At 39.9% G+C, this 27922-nt stretch overlaps 2 protein-coding genes across 3 annotated transcripts in view; both read left to right on the top strand.

The window, feature by feature from the left end:
* The window catches only part of lpxn (leupaxin), a 665334-nt gene that overhangs the window by 43670 nt on the left and 593742 nt on the right, over positions 1–27922 (top strand). The gene's annotated exons all lie outside the window — the stretch shown is intronic.
* Positions 13300–27811, top strand: rorca (RAR-related orphan receptor C a). 2 transcript variants are annotated; one of them, XM_046049081.1, is made up of 10 exons: positions 13300–13675; positions 19889–19974; positions 20136–20277; positions 20431–20871; positions 21014–21135; positions 21636–21768; positions 22850–22957; positions 23123–23233; positions 24180–24292; positions 24437–27811. In XM_046049081.1, exons 1-10 carry the CDS (start codon positions 13669–13671, stop codon positions 24596–24598), a joined length of 1425 nt encoding a protein of 474 aa, XP_045905037.1. In that variant the 5' UTR covers positions 13300–13668; the 3' UTR covers positions 24599–27811. The 2 variants fall into 2 exon arrangements, with proteins under 2 accessions (XP_045905037.1, XP_045905036.1); XM_046049080.1 differs by lacking the exon at positions 13300–13675 and adding an exon at positions 19378–19530.

Raw genomic sequence — 27922 nt, 5'->3', positions numbered from 1 at the left:
ATTTTATTTGTATATATTAAATCCTAGTCTTATTGTTTTTGTTTTCATGTGAAATAAAGTCTTATAAATGAAGTTATTATGTTTATTATTTGAGCATAAAGAAATAGCATCTTTGAGTTACATTTCTGATTTCTTGACAAACTCAAATCTACATGATGAGCTTAAAATTATTGCAGATACCTTTCTCAGGTCACCTGCCTTTGTACACTGAAACCAAACCACAAACACACTCACATCTTTGCTCTGTGCGTTCAGTCAGGGGTTAGTGGATGAGTGTGTGTGTTGTGGCAATAAATTTGTGTCAGTATGTCAGGCCCAGTTCTGGTGATTAGCTGTGGTACTGATACGCTGTAACACAATGCGGGCTGGATTAATTGAAAACTGAGCCTCCCCTGAGCCATTATAGATCATTTGCCGTGATAGGTCTTATCTTGTGCCTTGTCTTACCACAGTCCACTGACCGCAGCAAGACTGAAAGTGAGACCAACAGGCTGGTACACGTGGCACTCTCTGCCTCTGACCTGGTCAGCTCAGCTTCATTGCTCACCTGAAAGTCAAAGAATCAATTCTAGATCAGCATTTGTTTAAGGACAGAGCCACTGTGAGTCCTTGGTTCAATTCAGGCTTTAATAAATAAAATACCAGACGTAGTGTCACCATAGACTGTTGCTTTGGATATAAAAGTCTGCTTCACACTATTTTTATTCTGTACTTAACAGTGTGCGTTGTGATGCTAAGAAACTATATAGTTGTTAAGACTTAATGTCATTACCCTGTGTAGCCAGACATTTGAATGCATGTGAGCAAAGATGCACTCTTTAAGTCTGTATGTGAACACAGTGGTTTGCGTGTGTCTGTGTGCTCTCTTGAGTTTTACACATTGACTTATTTGCTTTCTTGTCGAGAATCACTTGAGAATTGATTCATGTCAGAACAGTAATAGTGAAGGTACCGCCAGCAGCCAGTTAGATTTGCTTAGCACAAAGACTGGAAGACAGGGGGAAACAGCTAGCCTGGCTCTGTTCAAAGGTAAGAAACATTTTAAGTCTCTGTTAGAAAGCAAATGAGCCCAAAATGTCAAACTTTTCTTTTAATATTAAGGAGGATGAGGTTGGGGTTCAGGTTCATGTTAGGCAAGTAGGGTGCCAAGATATATCTGTGTGGAGGAAAAAACAATCTGAGACAGGAAACCCACTCTTTGGCTCAAAACTCACAAGTTGAGAAGGGAATGCATTACATGTATGTCCTCACAAGTATTAGTAATATAGTGTGTAGTTCTCCGGCAGTGCACTTCCATATGTGCACAATATGTAGGTACAAATTCATGCGTCTCCATTATCGCGTGTCCACCATTCATCACCGCTCTGTGCTACAACCAACAGGATGAGAAAGACCTTGCACCGTATGTAAGATGAAGAGGGAAATATTCTCTTACCTTCAGACTAATACAAAACAGGTTGAAGCAGACTTCCCCTCTCCTTGTTCACATCCTGCATGATATGCCTGTTTCTAACATCAGTGTATTCTTCTCGTCTCTCATGCTGTAGTTGCATGAGAGGTAATGTAAAACCAAACGTTTTTTAGTAGGTAATTGGTTGTGATCAGATAATGACGATGAATTCACTTTAGGACCATCATTGTTAACAGCCACCGTCTCCAAAGGCAGAATGCAGCAAATTAATTTCCCTGCAGAATATTAAGAACATTTTCCTGCAAAATTAGGGTAAGAGATATCTGTTGATGTGCTTATTTAAAGATATTAAATTACTTCATTACAGCCACTGGTAATTTGACTAGTTATTAGGTAATGTGATTTTACAATTTATCCCTAATTGCCTCTGTTGATGCACATCCAGTTAAAGCAGATGAGTAACCAATACATCACCTCATGTCAGCAGCTTTTGTTCAAATACGCTGAAAAAGACCCACTTTCTCCTGTAACCACACCCACATCACATTGCATGAGAACACCGGTCTCCATGACCATAGATTAGCAGCTATGTGTGTCTGTGTGCATGTGTGGGTGTATGTTTCTTCCGGGAACGTTGTGTTCAATGATAACAGACTCTTGCTTCACTAATAATCCAACGAGAAATGAAGAATTTCATCCTGATTTTCATCTGTGATGGTCGTCAAGTTTCTTGAAAGGAACCTAAAATGTCTAATTAATTTATGTACAGAGAAATATTTTTTTGTTGAAAAGTGTTATGCTGAATACAAGTCATTCTCCCATCCAACTGCCATGTTTAAAAATTAACACATTAAAAATTAAAAGCAGTATTACGGTAAAGTATTCATCCTTGTTTTTCTTGTTGAGTATGTGTATACATGTGGAAAGTGGATAAATAAGGTGGTTTCTGACTTGATACTGTTTATAGTTTTAAATTATTCGCCTCTCTCTGTGTCTCTCTTTCTGTGACTGTCCATGATCCATTTACTGCTTTTCTCCGCAGATTGCACAACTGATCTCAAGTTGCAATCACAAGATGTGGAACAATCACAAAGTCTGTGAAACAGGACGGGAAAAAAAACAGGAATATCTTTGTTGTCTTGTTTGTGTCCTCATTTCTGAGGCCGGCATGCTGCGCCACATTTTTACAAATTCAGTTTATTCACAGAAACGGTTTAATTATATGTACCATTTTTTTCAGGTGCGCATAGACTCTATTTACCACTTGGAAACTAAACAAAAAAAATTTGTTAAATTAATAAAACCTAGATCTGGGTCAGTTGAAGTCCTGGGGCAAGATTTGATCTATTATTCACAACTTCTGGCACAATTTGCATTAGGTCAGACTAATTAGGGATTGTTTACTGATACTTTGTTATGTGATGAGAAATCCTACTAAGAGTAGTAATAAATTACAATAATAATAGTAATAGCAGGCAGCAATTTAAAGTAACTCAGTTTGATAAATCTTTTCAAATAGCAGTAAAGAGAGTGCTGTGATTCAATTATAGTATTTAAATGTGAACTTTTTACAATTTAGTATTCACTTCAATTTAATCTTTAAACCTTGAACACTAGTCTCACTTCATTTAAAAACTGGAAGTACAGCGAGCTTCTCTTTTGAATTCAGAACACGGTATAAGAAACCAGTGACTAGTGTTTATTAATATATGAACACTTTACAGAGTATTTTTTGTTCAGGCGACTGCATTAAAAGACCTTTCCTTTTTCTCAGGTAACCTAGAAACTCTCATGAGAAAAACAATGTTGCTCTGATCTCATCTAATGTCTCTCTATATTGAATCTGGCCAGAGATTACATTAAAGCTCCCGGGGATGTCTCTGAATATTACTGAGCAGGAAATAATAAATCCGTGGCTAAATTCCTCCAGCAATCCAATTTATGCAAGTGACAATCTTGTACTGTACTGTATTTGCTATATCTCATTTTCTTTTTCAAGCAGCTATGGATAAAAAAATTTCGTTGCTCTACTCACAGCTGTGTATTGAAAGAAGGATGGCATCATTTATACAATAATGAGTATCAACCACAGATCCATCACATACCAGCAAGCTCCAAATATCTGAAATTATCTCTAGAAACTAATGATGTACACAGCTGCTGCTGTCCATCTGCTACTTAAACAAAAAAATATATTGACAAGGTAGGTATAACAGGCTGCTGTAAAATCTGATGCCGTTTTTGTATGAATGTAAACGAAATCTAGCTGTGCAGGATATAGCGGGTGAGGGGGGTGACTGGATGTCGGAGCTATGCAGTAATTTTCCTCCTAGCCCTGAGCTTAAAGTAGGTTCCCCTCCCTCCCCGTTCCCCCTCTCTTTTTACCTCTCCCCCTTCCTACTTCTGTTCCCACCTCAACCTTTCCTCATCTTTAACTTCCTGTCTCCTTTTTCTTCCCTTTTCTCCCGCTGTTGTGCTCAGTTTTAAAATCCTCTTTCCACTTTGAAAAACACAGCTTCTCTCTTAACTGGACTATGGGCAAGACCTCCATGGATATTTCAGTGAACAAACTAATTAGCCTTAAAAACAAAAACAACCTGTAAAGCCCTTCACCGAGCCCCCTCCACCAGAGCAGTTGCATAATGGGAGCTACTTTAATTGTGTATGTTCCACCGATTAATCTGGCTTAGAGAGAAAATTAATGTCCGGCTTCCCAAACACACATGAACAGAATCATAATGTTCTCATTATAATCACTGAGCTCTATGAGCTCTCATTTACATCTGATGCAGAGAGCAGCTGTGCCAAAAGGGCTGAGCTGCCGTCTATTATATAAGGAACCCAAGGTGCCTCCACACTTCTTAACACCAGGGGGAGTTGTTTCGCTACAGTGTGTTATTATTCAAAACAATCCTCACCACATGACTCTAATAAAACCAGAGAGGAAGAGGGGGGGTGTAGTGCTCCCTGAGAAATATTTCATAGGGGCCAGATGGGGCCATTGAAAATCTTAGGGTGGCATACTAAACATTAACTATTATGAAAAATATACCTAATGTTAGATAGATAAGAGCATATTTTGCAGGTGCGCCCTTTTGAGGTCTGTTGCATAAACACAGACATGTCTCTCCTGCTGAGAGGAAAGACTGTTTTAAAATGAAATGAGTAACCAAACAAAATAATGGAATGATCTATTGCAGCAAGCCTAGAGAGACTACATGTTTGTCTTTTTTTGGGAGAAAAGTAGAAAAGCATTGAGTCATGAAAGAGAGTGTATGGTGGTTTAACTAATGCAGTTTATTGTAAAAACTACTGAAACATTGACACATGTGTAAACAGACTTGTGTAGTATAGATAAATAAAATAAGTAATTTGAGTTCATACACAACCTTTAACGCTAATTAGTTTGCTCACTTAAATATCCATTGAGGCCAGTAAAGAGAAGCTGTGTTTTTGAAAGTGAAAGGAAGATTTTAAAACTGAGCTCAACAATGGAGAGTGATTTCTAACAAAGACAGGTGGTTGAGTTGAGTGGTTGAGTGCCCAAAGGCTCGAAGATGGAGGAGAAGGAGGAATAGATGGAGATGATTTGGGTTCAAAAAAGTAGGCCACCAGGACAGAGACGGAAAAAGAGAGTGGACATTGCAGTACAAGACAGAGAAAAAGAATCTGGGAAAGAGTTTTTTAAAAAAGGGGGGGGGAGCTCATTCTAGATTTCATTTCTTATATCTGGCATTGGCGGTTAAGTGTTTTACATTTTTTTGAATGTTTGTGCAGGACAAGGACAGATGGAAAGAGACAGTTAAAACAGAAGGGCGGAGAGCAGGAAACATGTGTCAACAACTAAAGCTGGACTGAGATTTTAGACTGTTGTAAGGCAGCAGCAAGAGTGTGAGAGTGTTCTGGTCTCATTATTGTGTGCATGCAGTTCATACCTGCTTTTTGGGTACATGTGTACATGGGTCATGCTTTGGTAAGTAGGTCAGAAACACATGGCATATCATGCTGATTCATCAGGGATAAGTAAATCCTCAACAGCATGGCGGTGTCCCATTTACAGCCCACCACACTCATCTTAATTCACCTTTTAGAAATTTGGGACACAGCCTTCTGTGTGTGTTGAGGACTGAATGACAATTGCTGCACCCCCCAAGCATGTGCAGTTAAAAGATTATTTGCAATGTCTAAAGGTGCACATATTATTTCATTGTTGTTGATGCATTTCATGAAAGGGATTTGTTTTTTTTTTAGTCTAGTGGTCATTTAAGATAGAAAAGCTTTAGTAAAATGGTGTTTTCACCCAATGTTGGTGAACAGGTGATGTTTTCAGGAGGTTCACACATTGAATATGTTATGTTATAATCCTCAAGATTTTCATGAATTCACATTCAGTTTTTGATATTTTAATATATTTTATATTTTTTCTCATCACCAGCCATTTATGTTCTGCAATTATATTTCTTGTATAGCAGTTTTAGTTGTTAGTGGCAGAGCCGCCACCCTAACACTGGATTCTAATTGCCTCCATATGCATGAGGGAATCACAGGAAATAGTGCAGCATGTAATCCAGCGTTTCCCATTGTAATTTTATCTAATTGATATCAGCCTCACTCTTTATTGTGTGCTCCCACAGCCGTATCAAAGGTGTATTAAGCGCTTTGCTAATGCTAACCATACATTTCCTACTATTGGTATTTCACATTAAAAGCTTTCAACCAGCAAAGCATGGAGTGGCTTTTAATGTGAAATATTTGTCACTAACTGCTACTGTTCTTCAAAAGTCTTCAAAACAAGCCACACCTGTGTGGAAGACTACCCGTACTGTGTGCAGCATGAAATCAGATTAGCAGTTATTTGTGTTCAACTTCTCTATTGAAACCATGTGAGTTTGTTTAGCTACACTGTAAACAGATACACCAGTTGCCCTTCTGTTGTATTTCAGACAAAGCAGCCCCTCAGGGATTGATAGCTGTGGTATTAAACTGCACTTGCTGTTACCACCAATAATTATAGGTGTCGCCAAATCAACCAAGACTGAACTCTTAAAGATTACAACTTCAAGGTATACAAATATTATCAGCACTTAAAGTAGCAAGGTGTGATTGTATGATTGTATTCATATTAAGCAGAAAGGAAGAAAAATGGGCAGGAATCTGCACAAAGGTAGATAGATAGAGGGTGTACGAGAGAAATGGAGAAAGATGGGGCCTCAGGTCAGCCCTTAACAGCACTTGAGTGATAGATGGTTTGTCAAACACTCTGATTGCCACGGGCTAAGCAGCCATGGGTATAATTTAAGATCTTTCAAGCATGTGTGAACTTTGAAACTTTCCTCTGTTTGATGGCTTGGACCACAACACATGTCAGCCATTATAAATTCAAAGGCCAACATGTAGGCACTTCTTCAGCTTCTTCTTGAAAGATGTGACTGACTGTCGTCATACCAGCTAAATCTCTTTCTCCAGAGCAGCTGCCAGGAGCAAATGAATCACACATTTTTTGTGTTGTTGCAGGATTATAGCTTGACATACAGTATAGCACAAATGCAAACACAGACATACATATATGTGCACACAATCAGGTGTGGCTCAAAACTAGTAATCAGAGTTGGACATTTATCAGCGGTGGTGTGTTAACTGCTCTTATGGTTGAACATACAATCCACCTCTCTCTTTATTCAGCTGGCTGTGGTTGAAAAACAATCCTCTTGATGTAAACAAGTATGTGTGTTTTTTTCCTGACTTCTCTTGTGCCGGACGTAAACAGGCCTTCTATGAAAGCAATCTGCCATGAGAGAAGAACACGGCTGTGTGTGAGTCTTTGCATGCACATGTGTGTACATTTGTGGGTGTTACCTCACCTTCAGGGCAGATGATTCATTACAGACAAGGCATGGGGTCGGGGGCCTTGTCAACGGCTGTTGTCATGGAAGCGACTGTTGGAAACAGCAGATCTCCTTTCAGTATCATCTTCAGATTGTTGGGACATTGAGTTGGCTTTCTCTCTCTGTTTCACTCTGTGTCTCCTCTCTGTGTCTCTCTGTGTACTGCTGTCTCTCCATCTTGTCTCTCCTACTCACGCTTTTTTGTTTCACTGAGATGATTTCATCTTTTCATTACATATGAATAAACAATGGTTCATAAAAACAAATCATTTTGTGTCCTTAATCTATGTACAGACCACTATTTACAATGCTAAAATATGCTAAAATGCTACTTGCATCTGTAAAATGAGTAAAACTATTTTAAGACAGATTTAAAGCTCTGGTTCTTGGCAATCCAAACTCTACATTATTTAACAGTTTATTGACACTGTTTTTTCACTTTTCAGTGTCAATGGGACAACTTTAAATATTCAGATGTGAAATAATATCAACAAATACAAGCTATTTGTAACCAAAATAGCCCACAACTATGGGCAGAGTATGAGACAATGGGCCCTTTGACACAGACATGTAAAGGGCCACCTACCACTCTTACAATGGAGCAAGACACCCAGACTGAAAGAGACACAAAACGACTATATTGAAATACTTTGTACAGTCGTTGCATCACTTTATACTCATGTTTGTAGTCGTTTTGTGCTTCTTTGTGTCCTGTTGTAATCATTTTTGGTCTCTTTGAAGTAACTTTGCCTCAATTTTTTAACTTTGTGGCCATTTTGTGTCTCTTAGTAGTCATTTGTGGTCACTTTACAGTCGCTATGTGTCTTTTATTTGACTTTCAACAAAAAATGTTAACGATCAACTCATACAGAGGTTCTTCTGACACTTAAAAGCCAACTTCCAGTCAGCCACTGACTCTGGTAGGGGGGCACCAGGGGTGGCCAATCAAATTCCAGGATTAGCACTTAATCAGCAGTGAAGGGAAGGGTGGGGAAAATGACAGATGGGAGGAATGAGATATGAGGTAATATACTTTCAGGCTTTACAGACAGAAGCAAAACACAAATGCCTTTGGAGCTTTGCAGCTGACTGATTATTCAAAGACGACATGAAATGAAGGGACTTACTGATAATCGAGTTTAGAGTCACATTGTGGTTGGAGAACAACGATTGTGCCAAGTGTTTAAAGGTGGAAAACACTAATTTAGCAGTGGTTTTGCCTGTGTAACACACTGAATATACAATCTCATCTGAGCCTGGATCACAATATCATCCTGAGAAGATAAATATCCGAGTCCCAGTAGGTTGCTATCCCTGGTTCAGATTCATTCTTATTTAATATTCTTCTAAGATTCAATTTATATCACACAGATATAATGTCTGCCGTAATCTCTTCTGGGTCCCAGTATTATCTATTAGGTGGTCTAAATGGATGTTTATTCCTCTATCCTTTTGTCATACCTCTGTCACAACTCTGCAAATGCCTGTGGTCGCCTCTTCCTGTCATAACTGTCAGATACGATATTATCTGGATGGAGGCAGAGCAATATCGACAGAAAACAGCACAAGCACTGTGCAGAAGCAGCGCGGACAGATACACCATGGTAAATGTCAGCTTTAATTGGATGCTTTAAAGCTTGAATCGTTTAAATATTGCCCATCAAGACCAAATAAACAGCATGACCCCTGATGACAGGATGTGAAGCTAATATGCACCTGAGGGTAATAAATTCAGCCATCTCTGGTATTAACAGCTGCTAAGGGAGGACAAATACCAAGTCCAAAGTGAACTGAAGGGCATTCCAGTTTGCTTCTTATTTGTTTGTTTAGCTCATTAGCTCACGTTACAGATGTCACTTCTAGTTCACCTTGCCACAAGCATAACACTGCAGTTGATGAGGATTTGGGTAAGCAGCGGAATACTGAAGAAGCAGCATTAGTGCAGTTTCAGTTTAAAGGTTATTCTGAGTGAGAGAATTTGTCTACAAAACCACTTAAGGATGAGCAAAAAAAAGCGCCTCTATCTCTGCAACTATTAGCAATGCTACGGGCACATGGCTTCATGTCTGTCCATCACTGTAGTCCAGACTGAAGTATTCCAACAAGTATGGTACGGATGACAATTAAATGTTAAACACACACTATCCCCAGAGGATGAATCCTGCTGATTTTTGTGATCCCCTGACTTTTCCTTGCGAAACGACAGAGTTGACATCTTTTTAATATATAATAATTATTTTTAATAAAACGTCTCCACAAACTATTGGATGAATTGAAATTAAATTTGGAACAGACATTCATGTTCACAGAAATGACAAGATGAATCCTCTGACTTTTCATCTTGCGCGAGCATCAGGAACATTTTTCTATTTGCCCAATGCTTTGGTTTCTGACCGAAAACCTGCAAAACTAATGTTCTCCTCATCTGTGCTTGTGTTTAACTCTAATTAGCAAATGTTAGCATGCCAACACATTAAACTGATACTCATTGTACCTGCTAAACATCAGCATGTTAGTGTTGTCATTGTGAGCATGTTAGCATGCTCACATTAGCATCTCGACAGTCTATGAAACTCTTGTTGGTCCTTTGTTGTCATCAGCTTTCAGTGGATGAATGAGACAGACAGTAGCAGCAGCGGGATCCTCCACCGATACAAAAACAGTACCCTGGCAGTTCTTTCTTAACCTTTGCAATGGCGGCCAACAAAACAATCTCTGCTCAAAGTCCACTTTCTGACTTGTTCTGGAGCTTTCAGCTGTTTTACACAGTCCTCATCAGCAGATTGAGTTTGCTCAGTTTTCCATTCAGCTGTAGGAGTTCGCACTGTTTTTGTCGACTAAGCAAACTTAGTCTGCTGATGAGGACTGTGGTGTCCGAACAATAATGCTGCGATGATGTGTTGAGAAGAAATCCACTAGACACTGTTCTTGATCATAAAAGTTTATTACATCAAGGAGTTCAGCATCAATTACAAGCTCTGCAGCAGCTTGGAGAGTGACCCAGCCCGATGGCCACTCTGTCTCTCTGTACATCAAACATAGCTTATATAGGATATGTGTAGGTATTTGTTAGGTACCATAGAGTGGTTTGAGTCTGCAAAATAAAAGGTCAAACCCATAGAAGGGTACAGTACTATTCTGAGGTAACAAAACAAGGTGTTGGAGGTCAAATTCTATAGAAGGGTTCAGTCCCTACATAACCACCAATCACTGCTCTCACTGACCCTCTGTCCTGCTGCTACAGTGCTATTTTGAACTGGTATGAGTCAAATGCACAAATATTGGATACTACAGGACCATGTGATGACAAAGCTGAAAGCTTTGGAACAAGCATGTGAGTGCACCTTGAGTACGGTAACTGTTTTCACCATCACAACTTGGAGGAAAAGGAAGATGTGCCCTGTAGTTTGGCATACTGACCTACTGATGTGAACCTGGTGCAGGTGAAAGATATGTGCAAACCAGATTACAGCCACACAGCGAGCTGGAGTGAGAGAGATTAGTGGGCATTTTGAAAGGGGAGAAGGGAGAGGATTTAGAAGGATGAGGGAGAAGAGAGGACGGAGGATTATGGAAGACAGAGCCTGGATCCCAAAATAATCCTCTCAGTATACTGGGCTTTATGCGCTGTGGGGCAGAGGCCAGTTTGAGATATTAAATTATCTTTGCATGCTGTTGCATGCAGTTTGAATGTGCAGAAAACACTTGTGATCATCTCCATCACCACCTCTGTTTTAGAAGAGGTGTTTGATTTCTCCTTTAGTTTCTCTCTCTCTGGCCCAACACGCACACGCAGAGTGCACAAACACACACACAGTGACAGGCGCGTTCATTCCATCTGCCTTAATCTGGAAAGCTGGTTGGGAGCTACATGCCCGTATGTTAAGCTCTAAGCGCCTCCTTCTTTCCATGCTCCATGTTCTAATTTGGTTATTTCCATGGTTACATAAGATTCAGGGTCAGGAGGTCAGTGACGTTGCAGCCGAACACCGGATGGATGTGTGGCTGCTTCATGGCGACAGAGGGACACACTGAGGGACATAATATAACCAGAGAAAGGCGGCAGATGAGGTTCAGGAAGGAAACCACCAGAGTGACAAAACCATCTAAATGGGAGGAAGAGGAAGTTTACAGAGAATATAGTAAAGCAAAGCAGTCTTTATTTTCCCAGCATTGTATTTTTAAATTGTGCATTCAGGAAGAAGCAATACACAATTGCTTTGTATTCATGTTGCAATGTTTTTTTTGTTTCAATTTAAGCAATTGCAGGAGAGCAGAAGTGGGAGATGCAGGACCTATAGAAAAGTATAGATAAAGGGCATATGTACACAAGCATGAGAGCATAGAGGAACAAATGAGAGAGAGATAAGAACATAAAGCATGAACACTGCTGGTGGTGCTGGGAGACTGCAGGTAAATGTATGACCTTTGATTTAGACATGATTCAGGATAAAAGCATTCAGACTGAAAAAAGACGGATGGGAGACTCACCACGCATGCACGCCAGAAAGACTAGGGAGGGAGGGGTGTGAAAGCTCTGTGTTGTTCCACTAACCTACTTTCCATAATCTCCCTCTTCTCCTGATTTCATAACTGTGCCCAAGTTACATGATACGCTCGTCATCTTACCCACGCTTGCAAATCAATTGTTTTCATTGGCACTGTTATTAATGGTTTTGGTTTGTATCATAGGCAGAGTCAGAGTGTGTGCCTGCTCTCTTTCTACTGCACACACCCACATTACAAAGGAATGAAGATGTACCCGATGAACTGAAATATACTAAAGATAGATCAAACATAGTGGTTGATTAAGCTTTACCCTTGCTGCTATCTTAATGTAACCTGAATTTCAACATTTCATGAAATGGAAAACAAGAAAATGCAGCACATGTAATTCCTTTACCAAGATTAGTGTTAATCCAGTGATATAATGCAGAGTTGTTGCACCGTTGCATCTAGGAAAACTGAGGACACAATAGCTTCTCTTCTAGTATATATGGGTATTTAATTCAGCAAAAAATTTGTACCACAACCCATTTTGCCTATATTATTTCAAATGTTGAATCCCTATTTGTAATATATCAACTGGGCCATTGTTGTATGGATGTTTCTAGTCATTCTTATTCCATGTTTAATGTCTAATGCACTATAGCAGGTCTAACCTTTTTTTAGAGCAAGCTATGAAAACACTACAAGCACCATATGGAATAAATTAGAAAATAGCAAATTAATTATCTGTGCTCTTTAATGAAATATTAACAGTAGTGTATATCCATGAAACTAAAAGTGATGTTAAAGTACACATTTTACAGTGTTATGGTACCATAAAGGATCATTCTAGTGGAGGTCTTAGCCCATTATTATACTTTCCATTACACCTATAAATGTATAGGCTACTATATAGCTTTTGGTTCCTCTCTGTGGTTACATGTTGAAATTAATTTCAATGTGTAAGAAAAAATCTGTTTTCAAAAACTGCAGCAGTTTTTGCCAAAATTAGGCTACTTTTGTACTTTCACTTATCACAATTTAGTGACATAACTAACAGAAAACACAAAAAAGCTTGATTTAAGCTGTGAGCTGGTCTCTGCTATTGATTTTTATGTGATTTATGACATAGCCTATGAAAACGGGAAAACGTCACATAAAACGTGTTTATAAATCTCCAATCCAGTCATTTATAGTCTATAGGCCAATGTTTTCATGGGGACCTCGTCCTTGTAATATTAATGTATAACATGGAGGCCTACCATAGGCCTAGTTGCTTTTCATTGGGGAATAGCCGGAAAGAAAAATAAAACTTTGCTGCTTCTTATTAAAGGACGGGGATCTTCCAGGAAATAAAATGTTGTGCTTGTTATTAAATATTTCCCACGCTGGTTAACTGTCGGTCGGAGCTGACACACTGCCACACTTTCCCACGCACGCGAGAGCCTGCTTAAAGCGCGCGGAGGGTGTCGCGCGCGCGTCAGCTCACGGGGCACGAGGCGGGCGGACAGCGGGGTGAGGAACATGTGTTGTAGTCCACGCGCCGAAACTAGGTAGGTTGCAGCGAGCCGCAGAGCAAGACACAGCTGAGAGACGAGGAGCCGCTGCTTTAATATTCTGTAGGCGTTTTATCCCATGAGCAATTCTGAGACTGTGCAGAGCGGACAGAAAGTAAATTACTGCAAAACGCCGTAGCTTGTATTTATTATTATAAGGCCCGCGCGTGAAGAATAGGTAGAAAATCCATATGAGGATTTGCTGTTGTGACAGTTTTCAGCTGCTCCGGTTTGGAGCTAATAAGTGCGCGTCGCTCTCAGTGTTTCTTGTCTTCATTTCCACCTGGAGTTGTATGACTTGAAGAGTTGGCTACACTTCACCGCCGACATGAGAGGTGAGTTTGTGGAAATTCGTTAGAACTTATTTTTTGACAGCCGGACATATCTGGTGTTTGCAAATAACTTAACTGAGTTGCATTTAGAGTGACGAAGGCACTGCTTTGAGTGAGAGTCCGAAGTGCGTAGGCTGCTGGCGCGCACTGGAATAAACTCTAGCCTGCACCGGGAAGGGAAATAAAAACCTATTTGTAGGTTGTTTGTAAAATTATCACCTTAAGGACAGTGAAAATTGTTTAGACACTGTGTAAGCTTAATATGCGTATGTTAGGATTTTAAAACGTGGATGATTTTAATTAATGCATATATACATTTCTGTGCGCAAAGGTTCGAACATGGGTGTGTTTTGTCTGTTTGGAGAAATTGTATGGGTTTTGTGCACTGATTTAGTTTTGCCTGTGTTGTAGCTGTGGTTACTTTATTTCACCGGTAAGCGACTCCGGTTATGTAAGAGGGGGCAGGGAGGGGGTGAGCGGAGTGATTCAGAGGCTGTCAACCCACACGACGATCTGTGGGCAGGGATTGTTTACGATGAATAAATAGTCCCTTTTGTAGTCCCTCCCTTTCTGTTTGCTGTATTTTATTACACTTTCGAATCACTTTTTGTATGATCTAACCATTAGCATTACAATTTTAGTGCTGAGATCTTTGAGTTAGGCTATTCTTTAAATAAGCATTATGTCTTCATGCCTGCACAGATTCGTGTGTCTTACTGTGTTTTACGACAGTTTGTTCATCAGCCAGCGTGTTTTTGTTTTCAACGTCAGCAGTGTGGCGGCCAGTGTCAGGGGGTGCGAGAGAGAGAGAGAGAGAGAGAGAGAGAGGAGGCGCTCCATTGACCTAGTTCTGTCATTGAGGATTACAGCAAGTGTGTGTGTGCTTGGAGGTGGGGAGGCATGGATTGTCCTCATAACTGATGAGACATTGTTGATCATAAACTGAAATCAGTTGTCAAGGCAAAATGCTCCTCTTTAAAATAGCTATATGAGCTGCACTGGAAGAACCATATTTGAATGCACCATGCAAGATGCATGCTGCTTTTTATTACTTTTCTTTTCTTACAAAATAAAATCATTATTTTTATGTGAAATTCTGTGACGATTTCATTTCTGAAAGATAAAATGATGTTTATATCTAATTTTACTCATAGTATACGATTACTATAATGATTACGATTTAACAGTTAAAAAGTATGTGTTTGGTTATGATGTCATGCACACTGTGACAAGCAGGATGTGGGCACAGCAAGCTCAGTTTCCTCTGTCAGCTAATGTTACTTAACATCAATCAGAGTGTGTGTCAATCCAATCAAGTGAAGCCTGTCAACCTGGTTTTGTAAAAAAACAACAAAAAACCCAACGCTATGACATTATTTACAATGTCTTCCCCAGTCTTCTACTGAATTTACTATAGGAGATCAGAATCAAAGGTATGGTGGTAGCAGTAAAGAAGAAACGCTGCTCTCTGTTCTCAAGACCACTACTGTGCTGAGCCCAGGCTCAAAACCACTATCTGTGTGTGTGCAGCCTTGGGAAGGTTCCCACCGAGCTACAGTATGTGTCAAGGTGCCCTTTCTCTCTGACAACTTCACGCTAAGATTCCCTTCCCCTTATCTGAAGCTTTAACTCTACACCCAGCCTGCATGGTAGTTTGCAAGCAAAATGTTAGCAGGGATCTGTGCCCTTTTGCCTACTTTGACTACAAGAAACACAACTCATTTTGCAGCACAACTGTAACAATGATTACATAAAAAAATAATATTTTTCTTTAGGCTTTGCAGTATCTTAAGGCAAAGTAATTTTGATAGCTGTATCTATTTTCCAAGTATGCATAAAGCTAAGTGACATCTGAACAGACGTAAAGAGATTTTAATTCAAGGCGACTGTGATTGCTGCAGTGTAGTCCTAAATTTGTTCCTGCGGTTTGGAGCAGCATGCTAAATTACATGCTGTGAAATGAATTCCTCAGTCTGGTTTTGCATGTGTTGCAGAGGCCTACTTGGGTTTGGGCATGGAGCTGCATAAACAGCACGATCAAGTGGGTGCACTTTATCTCCTCTGATCAATGGTGAGGGATTACAGAGGAACAGAGTGTAGAGCGTGGTTTCTCTCTGCAGGGCTAGCGTGGTTGAATGTTCATTATATGAAAAGTTGGAAGAGGTGTGTGTAGAATAGTAAAGCTTATTCATCAGATGAGAAATGTGTTTGCAAGGTATAGTTTTCTATCAGGTCATCTAATTTATACGTTACAAACTTCTATTATATTTTCTGTAGCGATGTGTGTCTCTTATTTGTCACTTTTTACATAATATATATATATATGACACTGCTGCCTGACAGTTATAGGCAGTGTAAATGTCCCAGTTCTTTACTGCTACCGTGTTTTATGGCTGAAACGTTTCTTAAAAAGCACAATTTTGTGCAATTCAGTGCCACTCTACTGCTCTAAAAACACTTACAGCAATGGCCACAATTAAAAGTGATGCATCATGCAGATTGACATGGTTTTCCTCATTCTACTAATATTGCATCTGCTGAGTAACTACCTAATTCAAATTTTTTTTTTTTAGGAGTTTGGGGTTCGTGTCAAGCTATATTTTACTATCTCCATTCTCTAGGTAGGTCGGTAGAAGCAGAGGAAGAGCAAACGCAGTCATTACGGCACATGCATAGTTCACATAGTAGCTTTATAGAAAACATGTGGTGGTTGAGGCCCCGAATTAGGAGATATGAAGAAAGAGAGGATGAAAGACAGTGGACATTACTGGATATTTAACTTTATAGTATGTTGCACAGTGCACCATATATGCGATCCCTCCCAAAGGGGTGCCAGAAGCCCCTTAGAATAGGTTAAGTATACAGTATGGCAGGTAAATGTAAAGTGCAAAGTAAATAGGACCTTGGACTCTGTTTGATTAGCTGGGAGCAGAGGGCAAAGTCTCCCGAGCAGAAGGTTTACAGCAGTGATGAAGAAAAGTGCTGACCAATGGAGACTGACACATCAATGCACAGACTGACAAGCACAGAAATTACTTTTAAATCACCACATGTTTGAGTTAAAATGTTCTTAGTGTTACCTCCTATGTACGTTAGGTTAATTCATATTATCCACAGATGGCATAGGTACTGGAAATGAACTTTTTTTTGTCCACCTGCCAGTGTGGCTAATCAGAATACTGACATTCTCTTACTTTCTCATACACATACATTGTAGTAACCCCAGAGATTAAACGCCACATTGTTTTCCTGTCTCTCCTTATTAAAATGTCCAAGTGAAACAAGCAGACTCGATTCAGTCTGTTGTGGAATGTCACAAATTGCTCTTTTACACTACTTTTTACACCATGGTGGTTGAGCAAATTCAATAAATTTCCAAAGCTGGTCCTGCACAAAACCCTGTACGCAGGATAAGCGGTTGACGATGGATGGATGGTCCTACACAACAAAGCTCCATGCACTGAATCACAGTTTTTTTTTTTCATTAACATGTATACTGAATGTTGTTTAAGCTTCATGTAAGTTCAAAGCTAGTATTCACCTAGCCAAGTTAAGTTATAAAATTCAACATTTCTCACTGTTATTACATTCTATCTACAAAATAGAGATTGTATTTAAACAAGTCACAATTAACAAATGCTAGTAGCATTTAAACACACAGAATTGGTGTTTTTCATGTTTGCGAAAGTACATTTTGTCTTAGAACAAAGATTTCATGGAAATGCTCTAAATAAACTCATGCTGCAATGCAACGTACCAAAAAATGAAAGTTTGCAGAGTTGACTGTTTTAGCTAACAGGGACCACTCTACAAACTGTCATTTACCCCAAACACTGTACAATTGTGTGCTGTGTTGTGATTTGCGCAACATTTATTTGCCAGTAGACCAGAACGGCAGAGGGAATCTCTGGGCAGCCAACTGTACCACAGTAAAAATAGATTAATGGTCTAGCTCAAACACAGCTGAAATTTCACTCAATACTTGACATGCTGCAACAAGTTGAGAGCTACTATTAGCCACGTCTGTTCCCCCTGCTGCAGCTTACTGTACTAGATGTTTTTGGAAGCATTGCCAGATGTTCCCAAGGTTGTAAAACTTCCAGTGGGGCAATTTGGCCCCTATGTTTCAGTAATCAAACCTTACATTGGCTCCACCCTACCTTTACTGAAGTCAGATTTGGTCCCACCCATAGACTGTATATAAAAAGGCTCCACCTTAAAACATGCAACGAACCAGGTTGTGCTCCTTGTGAGGCTGCTGCCACAAGCGCCTCCCCCTTTTACTGAATGAGAAACTGTGTCAGTGGAGCAGCTCCTGCTCTCTCTGGCCTGAGGCTGCTGCTCAGCTGACTGGCAGGTGAGGCGGCGAGTCATAGACAAAGCCGCTCTCTCAGCAGCCAATAGGAGCGCGGGGAGGTGGGATGGATTGTCACACTGTTGCCAAGACAACCACCTTTGAATGAGTTTGTTCGTGGAATGCAGCCAGACTGCAGTTATATAACAGGCTGAAGGGCGGGGTTGAGGCTCTGTAGGGGGAGCGATAAAGGGAGCAATGGAGAAAGGGATTTTTTTTTTTTCTCCCCCCATTGCCCTTTATTTATTTATATCCCTAAGTTGCGTTGGTCAGTAGGAATTCTACCCAACCAAAACACTCAAATATGTCACCTGGCCTGCTCAGAAAGTCTTTGTGGAAGGAAAACATTGAAGGAATATTCAGGGCAATGTCTGTAACTAACCTCTTTAGCTTTGCCCCAGTGTGTGACGCATGTCTGTCCCCACACAGAGTGACTCATGTGATTGGTTGGTTGTGAGTAGTTTATAAAAGACCCTTTAGAAAACAACAATTTTCTGAAGTGCTGTGATGGCCAATTAAAGCTGTCACTGCGATTTACAGGTTACCTAATACCCTCTGTGACCCAACAAAAGTGGTTTAGGGATTGTTTGGCACACACTGCAGCCCGAGCCAAATCAAATCTTGCACACAGTCTACACAGTAACAGTCAGTAGCAGTTGTTTTGTGGGTTACAATTGTAGGATATGGAGGGTTCAGCACAGTAGTATGCCTTTGTTAACCTGCTAACATTTTGTTCATCCTAGAGAAGGAGCAACATAGATAGAGCGAGAGAGAGAGCCGTGAAACTTTATAACCCCGGGCCTCAGCTAATGCAATTGACCTGCTATTCTGGGCTTGAGGAGGCCCAGCTACTTGGATAAACAACATAATGAAAAGAACAGGCTGTTCCTGAGTTAGAAGCCTCCGGCTTCCAAAATGAACACAAGGTGTATGATGTATACGCAGTTTGCTTTGTCAATCATAGGATCCATTGTGTTCTTGACACTTCTCTTGTTTCTTCACAGTCCTGTATAATCAAAATGTCATTAGCTACATTTCAAACCTTGTAATGCACGGGTAACATTTGACTGTCATGAAATAATCTGTATTTATTGAGAGAAAATTCTGTCTGCACCAGGAAATATCTCATGCAAGGTGGTGGTCGCCTTGTTTGAGTGAAAAATCAGGGTTGTCTAGAGCAAATATTGATTTGTCATAGGCTGACCATTTCATTGATATGACTGAGGTGCTTTATTAAAAATATATGCAGATCAAGATTGCAGGCATGATAGGCCTAAAAAGCAAATGTTGTTCCTATAACGGGCACTGGTTTTCTATATAGGTTTATGGAGATGGAAGTTGTGTAGCAACTGAAATGGATAATATCGCTTCCCATGCTGTGTATGATCATAGGGCTACTGTGTATTTACCTGCCATGGATTTTCTCAATTAATCGCTTTGTTGTCTTGTCTGTGAATGTCAGGAAATAAAGAAAAATGTCCATCACAGTTTCCCAGAGCCAAAGGTGATGTGATAAAAAAAGAGAGCAAATCAGACAGTCGTTGCACAATAGAAACAAGATGGCTAGAAAAATGACTGAAATGATTAACTGATGTCTGTTGATTGACTTATTGATTAATTGGCTAATCCTTTCTGGCTAATCTTGATCATGATGCCAAGTGAAAGAAACACACAGTGTTATTATGTCATTATGCAATAATTTAATCATATTCTTTCTAAATTAATCCATGTATGTATTTGTTGCTAGGTGACTAACTACATAATAGAAATGTTCTATGTTTTGAGGTGCCTAATTAATTTGTATATGTTAAAATGTTTTTTACTGTTTCACTGACTTTTTCCTCATTCATCTCTCTCTCCAGCTCAAATAGAGGTGATTCCCTGTAAAATCTGTGGGGACAAATCCTCCGGGATCCACTATGGTGTCATCACATGTGAAGGCTGCAAGGTGAGCTATCATCTTCTCCTCCCTCATCACTTGTTAATTACAGTGGTAAAAGTAGGTAAAAACTGTAAGGTGGTGTTATCATATTAGCACCACCAGATGCTCACATGGTTTCCCACTGATTAACAATTTGTGTATGTGTGTGTGTGTCTTTTTGTCTGTAGGGTTTCTTTCGACGCAGCCAGCAGAACAATGCTATGTACTCCTGCTCACGACAGAGGAACTGTCTTATTGACCGGACCAACCGTAACCGCTGTCAGCACTGCAGACTGCAGAAATGTCTTGCTCTGGGCATGAGCCGTGATGGTGAGTTCCTCTACTCGATCTATATTTAATTAATTCAGAGTTTCCACCTCCCACTTTTTCCTTATCACACTGAATAAGTCATGTAATCCTTGTTTGACGTAGACCATACCGCCTTCAATGTTTAATTTTCGTCTCTACATCCTCCTGTTGCAGCGGTCAAGTTTGGTCGGATGTCCAAAAAGCAACGTGACAGCCTGTATGCAGAAGTCCAGAAACACCAGCGATCCCAGGAGTGTGCGGGCCTGGGTGTCCGCGAGGAGAATAGTGACGCGACTGATCACGGCCGCACCTACAGAAGAGGCTCCAGCGCCACGCTCAGCGATCTGGAGGACATTACCACGCTGCCCGAAGGCCTGCTTTTCGACCTGCCGCTGACCCCAGAGGATGCAGGGGGAGACTACTGTAACCTGGACATGCTGGGCGGCAGTGCAGGCAGCAGCTCATCCTCGCAGAGCTCACCAGAACAGACCAGCTTGGACTTTGTAGACGTCAGCCACAGCATCAAGCATGAGTACCAGCTGTTGCATGACTCTGGACTCTTCTCACATGCTATCTTCAACCCGCTGCCTGAGGGCTGCTCCCTGCATGAGATAGGTCAGTATAAACCCTGTAATGCATAGCTATCGTATAATGACCACTGCTGTTTTGTGTTTTTAACCTTAAATCTATCCTAAAAATGCATCTCATTGCAAACTGTCAAGAAAAAGAAGTAAAACAAAGCTTTCCCTCTGTTCAGAGCGTTTAACTCAGAGCGTGGTGAAGTCCCATATTGAGACGAGCCAGTACGGTACTGAGGAGCTGAAGAGAATGGCGTGGACCTTGTATAGCCCAGAAGAGACACGCTCATACCAGACCAAGGTATATGAAAGTACATTTATATGTAGATGATTGATATACTATGTACTGTCAAATCTATGAAAAAATACAGTAGAAGTCCCACATAAAACATTTTTTCATATCACCACTGTTTGGCTCATCATGCTATGTTGCTCTCTTGTACAAGGTCTCACAGAGGAATGTTTTGAGTTTGTAACCTTCAGCAACTGTAAAACTTGGGATGTTTTCTAAAACAAATAGAAGTGCCCCCTTCTTATCACCATAGTTCATTCTTTAATGTTCGTAAATCTGAACATTTTTATCACACTTTTCCTACTGGGCTTTTTGCCTCACTGGTCAAGGCTATGTAGGCCATAGCTTTAACAGAGATGCAGCAGATATAATCTAACTACAGGTCACGTCTTTAGTAGAAATCACACAACCTAACAATCCTTGAAACCTAAATAAGCGCAGGCTTAATGATGCCTCCCAGGTATTGCATTTCTCATAAAAGCCTTTCTGTTTCTTGCTTTCTCTTCCAGTCAGCTGAGGTGATGTGGCAACAATGTGCCATTCACATCACCAATGCAATCCAGTATGTGGTAGAGTTTGCCAAGCGCATTTCTGGCTTCATGGACCTCTGTCAGAACGATCAGATTATCCTCCTCAAAGCAGGTCAGTGCATGACACCCGCCTCCACACACCCTGCAGTCTAAAATGAGTTCTACACATTGTGTTCAGCCACACAACAGCCAGCAGCTGTTTTTACAACAAATTTGCCTCCAGCAAGACATCTAGACTGCTGTGTGTATGTTGTAAACATTTAGCTGCGATACAGATTCTGTTGTCATATGAACAACTATTAAGTGCTAGCTGAATTCACAATTCAATATCACATGCAAGCAGAGGGATGTGAAAAGGTCTGTGGCATTAGAACAATAAAACCGTCAAAACAGAAGAGCCATGGCTTTGGGTGGCAGCCAAGGTTCTTTCTGTCCTCATGTGATGATAGAAACATGAGCATGCACAAAAAGGTCTTCTCAGAAGGAATGTAATTAGACTAACCGCATTCCTGTAAGTATCATCACTATTTGACGTGTGAAATCCACAACACGATATATAATCAACAGTGAACAGCCATTATTCATGTAAACATTTTCAATGTCAGGTATGAGCCAGTGACTTAATGACAATGTGCATTGTCTACCTTGATAGATTTATCACATCCTTGGTTGTACAGGTAACAACTTCCCTATCATTCAAAGAATTTCCAGGAAATTATATAAAATGACCTTGTCACTGAGGAATGTTTTGCTTTATATATTTGAGACGGGGCAGATTTATCTAACATTTGTTTAGGATGTAGGAGACATTGTTATTACAACCTGCAGCAGTACAAATTGTTGTTGTTGTTCACTGATCATGTCAGTGAAAATGTGCTGAATATTGAAAGAAGTCACAGGAATATGTTTCCTGTTAGTGAAAGGTGTTCTTCTTAATTTAGTTCAGCGGGTTTTTCTTTACATGCCTGCATCATTCAGGACAAAACAAAAACCTTAGTAGACTATGTAAAGGGAGAGGTTATATTTTACTGTTCTTCATTTTATCCAATTCTGAAATACACTAAACACGGCCTATTTAGATCATTTACAAAGATTTTAAAGTGTGCTCTTTTTCCTCTATTCTATCTTGTTCAGCACAGCAACTATTTGTATATTTTATTAAGCCTTTTTCTTTTTTGTGCGTGTGTCCACAGGCTGCATGGATGTTCTTCTGATCCGTATGTGTCGGGCCTACAACCCCATCAATAACACATTATTCTTTGACGGAAAGTTTGCCACTGCTCAGCTGTTCAAAGCTCTTGGTGAGTAAACACATTGTCTCTCTCTCTAATGGAAAACGCATACACTTAAAGAAGGGAAGAGAGGGAATTGTAGGTCAACCTTTTCTTATCTGTTTCATCTGTGTCAAAGTCATCAGTCAGTAGTTTCTGTTTTGATGTTAACTTTCTTTTTCTCCTTCCACCTAGGCTGTGACGACCTTGTGAATGCAGTGTTTGACTTAGCTAAAAGCCTGAGCCGTATCCAGATGTCTGAGGAAGAGATGGCTCTCTTCAGTGCTGCTGTGCTGCTCTCACCAGGTGAGATTATATTTCTTTAACCAAATTAATTTATCTTTAGCAGGGAGACATATGTAGATTTCTGTATCAGATTTGCAAAGTGCTTCATACCTGCTTACCGTAGAATTGCCACTCATACTACATTGGTGAAATAAACCCATAGAGGCCACTGTACAGTATTTCATACGTTTCACACATCCTATTCAGAGATCAGATTCAGAGAAGTAAAGGAGAAGAAACGTGTTTGCTGATTCTTCTGTCACATATTTTAATGCACATATTGTCAGAAGACAATGTATAATACATCTATATGAGCATTGCTGCACCCATAACGACAGTACTGGCGCTGACAAGATAATGGTTTAGAGACTGTGTGAAACTCCCTAAAGGATTGTACCCATGCATTTGCATGTTATAAGGAAAACGTTAGTGTAATTTACTTTACTGATGGTCATTTTCCAAAGTATAACATACATTTTTACATTCCTCCTTTACAGTCACACATTGATTTCAGTTACTTACTGTCGTGGATAAAAATCCGCATACAAAGAGGTGAGTTTGTCACTGAAAAGGCAGTAGCAATTGGCAGGCTGCTGTTCAATCTTGGATGTTGAAGAGTCATAAAAACTCCCAACAATAAGGGGTTTCAAAATGGTCCCTGCTGACAACTGCATTACCATGCAATGTTAATATAATTTGACACTTAAAAAAGGCCCTATGATGGATCACTTATCTCAGACAGGTTTCATGTAGGAACGGAAATCACCATAAAAAGTTACAATATGTTATACAAATGTTCAGCAGTTATATAAAGCAATCTGCCAAAGGTATACAACACAAAGCATGTAATGTTCTGTGCATTTTGTATTCTTGTCCTACATGATTGCACATTGTACACCAGACATAGTTTCAAATTGGCAACCTGACAACACTAATGGCAACATCTTGTCACTATAATTTCCCTCAGACCGTCCCTGGCTGACAGATGTTCAGAAGATACAGAAGTTGCAGGAGAAAGTCTACGTGGCTCTGCAGCGCTGCCTACAAAGAGAGGGAGCATCAGAAGAGAAACTAGCTAAGGTATAAAGCCTGCTGCATCACTATACCTGTTTGGTGAAAGGAAACTGACATGATGCTTTGTTCAACTGCTGTATTAATGTTGCTGTTTTAGTGGTGTTTATTTCTTCTTCTAACCTTTCCTGCTCTAATGTATTTCCCCTCTAGATGGTGTCTAAGCTTCCCATAATGAAGTCCATTTGCAACCTTCACATCGACAAACTGGAGTTTTTCCGCCTGGTTCACCCTGAGACAGCGTATACCTTTCCTCCTCTGTATAGGGAGGTTTTTGGCAGTGAAATCACCTTCCCAGACTCCACAGAGGGCTAGCAACGTTTAGCTAAAGAGCGTGATTCAAATAGAGACATTGAGGTGTAGGGAGGAGGAGATAAAAATGTGGCAACCAGCTGAGGAAAAACCAACCAGCAGCTCAATGACAATCCTGCACGCTACACTTTAGGACACACTTCTCTCACCTCCCGCCCTGCAAGCTAGTCCGTTCAGCTTCAACGTAACACTACAGGAACTGCTGCTGGGTACTCAATGCATGTTACCTCTTTTTTTACAGTTAAAGAAATTATTGAGGAGTAGCTCACATAATTTGTATTCTAAAAAATATTTTTCTATGAGAAGACCTTAAACCTCTCATCATGTTGAATTCCTTTCTAATATAAATTTGACTCTCACCATTCTCACAGTTCCTGTAAGCTATTGTTGAATGTACCCCTTTTTCCTTTTAACCGTTCAGCACAGCCCCTAGGCTTGATATAGAATGTACATATTTAAAATCTTCAGCCACTTTTTGGAGATTTGCAGTAATGATGCCTGTTTCGGTTGTCAGTCTAGTAAAAAAAATTTGTTTTATTCAATATTTTTGGTTGCGCCCACAGTTTGCAGTTTTGTAATGTATGAACAAACTGTTTAAAGGGACCATGATCAAACTCACAAACAGACAGGGTTTTTTTTTAACTGTGTGAATCATGGGCAAACTCTCAGAGTGTCTGCCACCATGCACTTACAAACTCTTGCACACAGAGCACAAAACATAGCACTTATTCTGATCTTTGTAGGTGTTTTTACTAGCACACCCTCAGACACTGATGTTAGTGAACTCTTTGTTTTTTAATGCAATCAATGACCTCAGTCCTGATACCTTTTCCCCTTGCAAATGCCACTTAGAGAGTGTGATAATCACAGCAGTGTTGTGAAAGTATTTTCTGATGCTTCTTTTTCATATATATATATATATATATACATGAAAAAATATATATAATAACACCTATATAATCATGTAAGATAAGAGCAGTGAGTGAGGAGGAGGGGAACTAATGCGCATGTGCTCAGGTCTCTCGAACAGATACTGCCTACTGCCCAAACTTGGGGTTCTGGGATGGAAAGATTGCTGTTGCTGATAATTAGCACTTATGAGTCCTTGTTAGAATCCAAAATGAACTCTTGGCACAAGATTTTACGGGTTCGCACTCAGACTGCCATCTGTGAAAGTTATGTTAAAACAGTCAGAAATGCAAGATACACCCTCCCACTGTAGATAAGCTTTATGAACAAGGTGCTAGGCAGCCGACCACTGTGGGGTTATGTGCTCTCATGGAGGAGCATCTGGAACTAGTCGCACCTCAGCTCCCCTTTCCGCAGAAGAGTGCCATTGCACAAACCATCCAGCAGCGTCTCAGCCAGCAGGTTCAAAAGACTTTGGGCATAAAGAAGAAATGAACTGATAAGTCTGATGTTGACATGTGACAGTAATCACATTACCATCAACATGGTAGGATGGGGGGCAAAGAATAGAAAGTGGACAGTTGTGTGTAGACATCAGAGAGGATATACTGTCTGCGCCAACTCTGACTGCTTCGGGGCCAGGCAGACTGCGCTGTCGCAGTCAGCCAAGGTGTTCTGATTGGACAATTAAATCATCTGTTCCTTTTTCCCCACTCCCTTACTACCTCACACTCTTCAAACACTACATGGCACAGCAAAGGGTTGACAGAGCCATCAGCTACCCCCCTGAGTTAGTATTTCTGCATTCATAGTAAAGAGCTTCTTTGAAAATATAACAATTAGACTAAACTATCCTAAAATATATTCTTATGGTCTTTCAACTGGACAGAAGACAAAAGCAAACTGAAATGCTGGATCTACTTATGCTACCTATCCTCAATGAGTGCTTTTCTGTCATTTGAGAGCAGTTAATCTGTAGGTTCAGGAAGTCCTGCTTAGATACAGATCTATCTGAAGTAAGATCTCTTGAGACACAAGGGTGTGTCCATATGGCAGCAGGGGGACATATTGGATTTCTGTAAAAACAACAAAAACAAAGTATCTTTCTACCCATATCCTAGAGAAGCTGCCAGAAAAGAAAAGTCAGAGAAAACATTGCTGCTTTTAAAATGCAACATTGCTGCATTTTAAGACGATCACATGTCGTTGATGTCTAGCTCTATTTAATATGTCAGCCAGATTTGCTTTGCACTGCTGGGACGGTGCTGTTCGCCAGACACATACTATATTACCTGTATTACCCTTTTCTAGGTACACGAGACAGTGGCATGGTGGGATTGTGCAATAAAGTCTTTCCCGTTGTTCTCAGTATGTTGGGCCTTTGTTGCCATGTATTACAGTTAATATTTTCATGAGCACTCCAGCAAAACGTGGCAGCACAACAAATTATGTTATTTGGAAGATAATGTACCAAATGCACAGCCAGCCACTACACAGGTCAGCCATCTGCTGATATGACCAGATGACACTTCAGATTGTAACAAAGTGTAATACTTTGTGTGTTAAGTCCTAGAATGTTAAGTATGCTGAATTCAGCAGAGTTTTTGTAGGCCTAAAAGCTGTCCGGGAAGCAGTACTGAAGATCTGCACTTACATTTCCGTTTAGAGTTACTCAGGGAGATAGCTGGGCTCTCTGTCCTGCAGTGTCTGCAGTTAGTTGAGCTAGCAAGACACCTTGCACCAACATAGAAGACCTTAAAACCTTGATCACTGTGTACAGTACACGTTCTTGTGAATGTTTGATTTCAGAAGTATCAAAAATTTTACCCCTGACTAATATTATTGCGAGACTTTTTTGTTGGAGTTTGAGTCATAGATGAAATAGGACATTATAAAAAAAGTAATTATAGTAAAATAAATATAAAGAAATATATTATCTCTGAATCTTGTGTTGGTTTTGTTGTGATCTTTTGTTTCTTAATTGTTATCCTTACATGTACTGTTTGTTTGTTTTTTTTCTCATCAGTTTAGTGTCCTTTTTGTCTTGGAGAGATGTAATTCTATTTTTTTAAAGACCGTTTTTAAAGATGTCTCCCTAAAAGTTTCTCTTTTGTCATGATCCTTCTGTTTATATGTTCACGCTATTTTAAGATTATTGTTATTAAATCAATATAGATTTTAATAAGAAATAATTTATGATATGTTATGATATAAAGCCCAAGAGGTTTTAACACAGTAAAGTGTTATTGCACAATGGTGACAATATGTGGATTTAAGAATGTAATAAAAGTCTTTTTACAATAAGAAGAAACTTGTGGTTTTACCTTATTTTTTTTATACTGATTGTACCCAAAATGATTAGCGCAGATTAACCAATTTCATTGTCTATAAATAAACCGTATATTCCATACCCACCTA

The sequence above is a fragment of the Micropterus dolomieu genome, linkage group LG05, assembly GCF_021292245.1.
Source record: "Micropterus dolomieu isolate WLL.071019.BEF.003 ecotype Adirondacks linkage group LG05, ASM2129224v1, whole genome shotgun sequence".
Taxonomy (NCBI): Eukaryota; Metazoa; Chordata; class Actinopteri; order Centrarchiformes; family Centrarchidae; genus Micropterus; species Micropterus dolomieu.
This window is presented reverse-complemented; position numbering and strand designations above follow the sequence as displayed.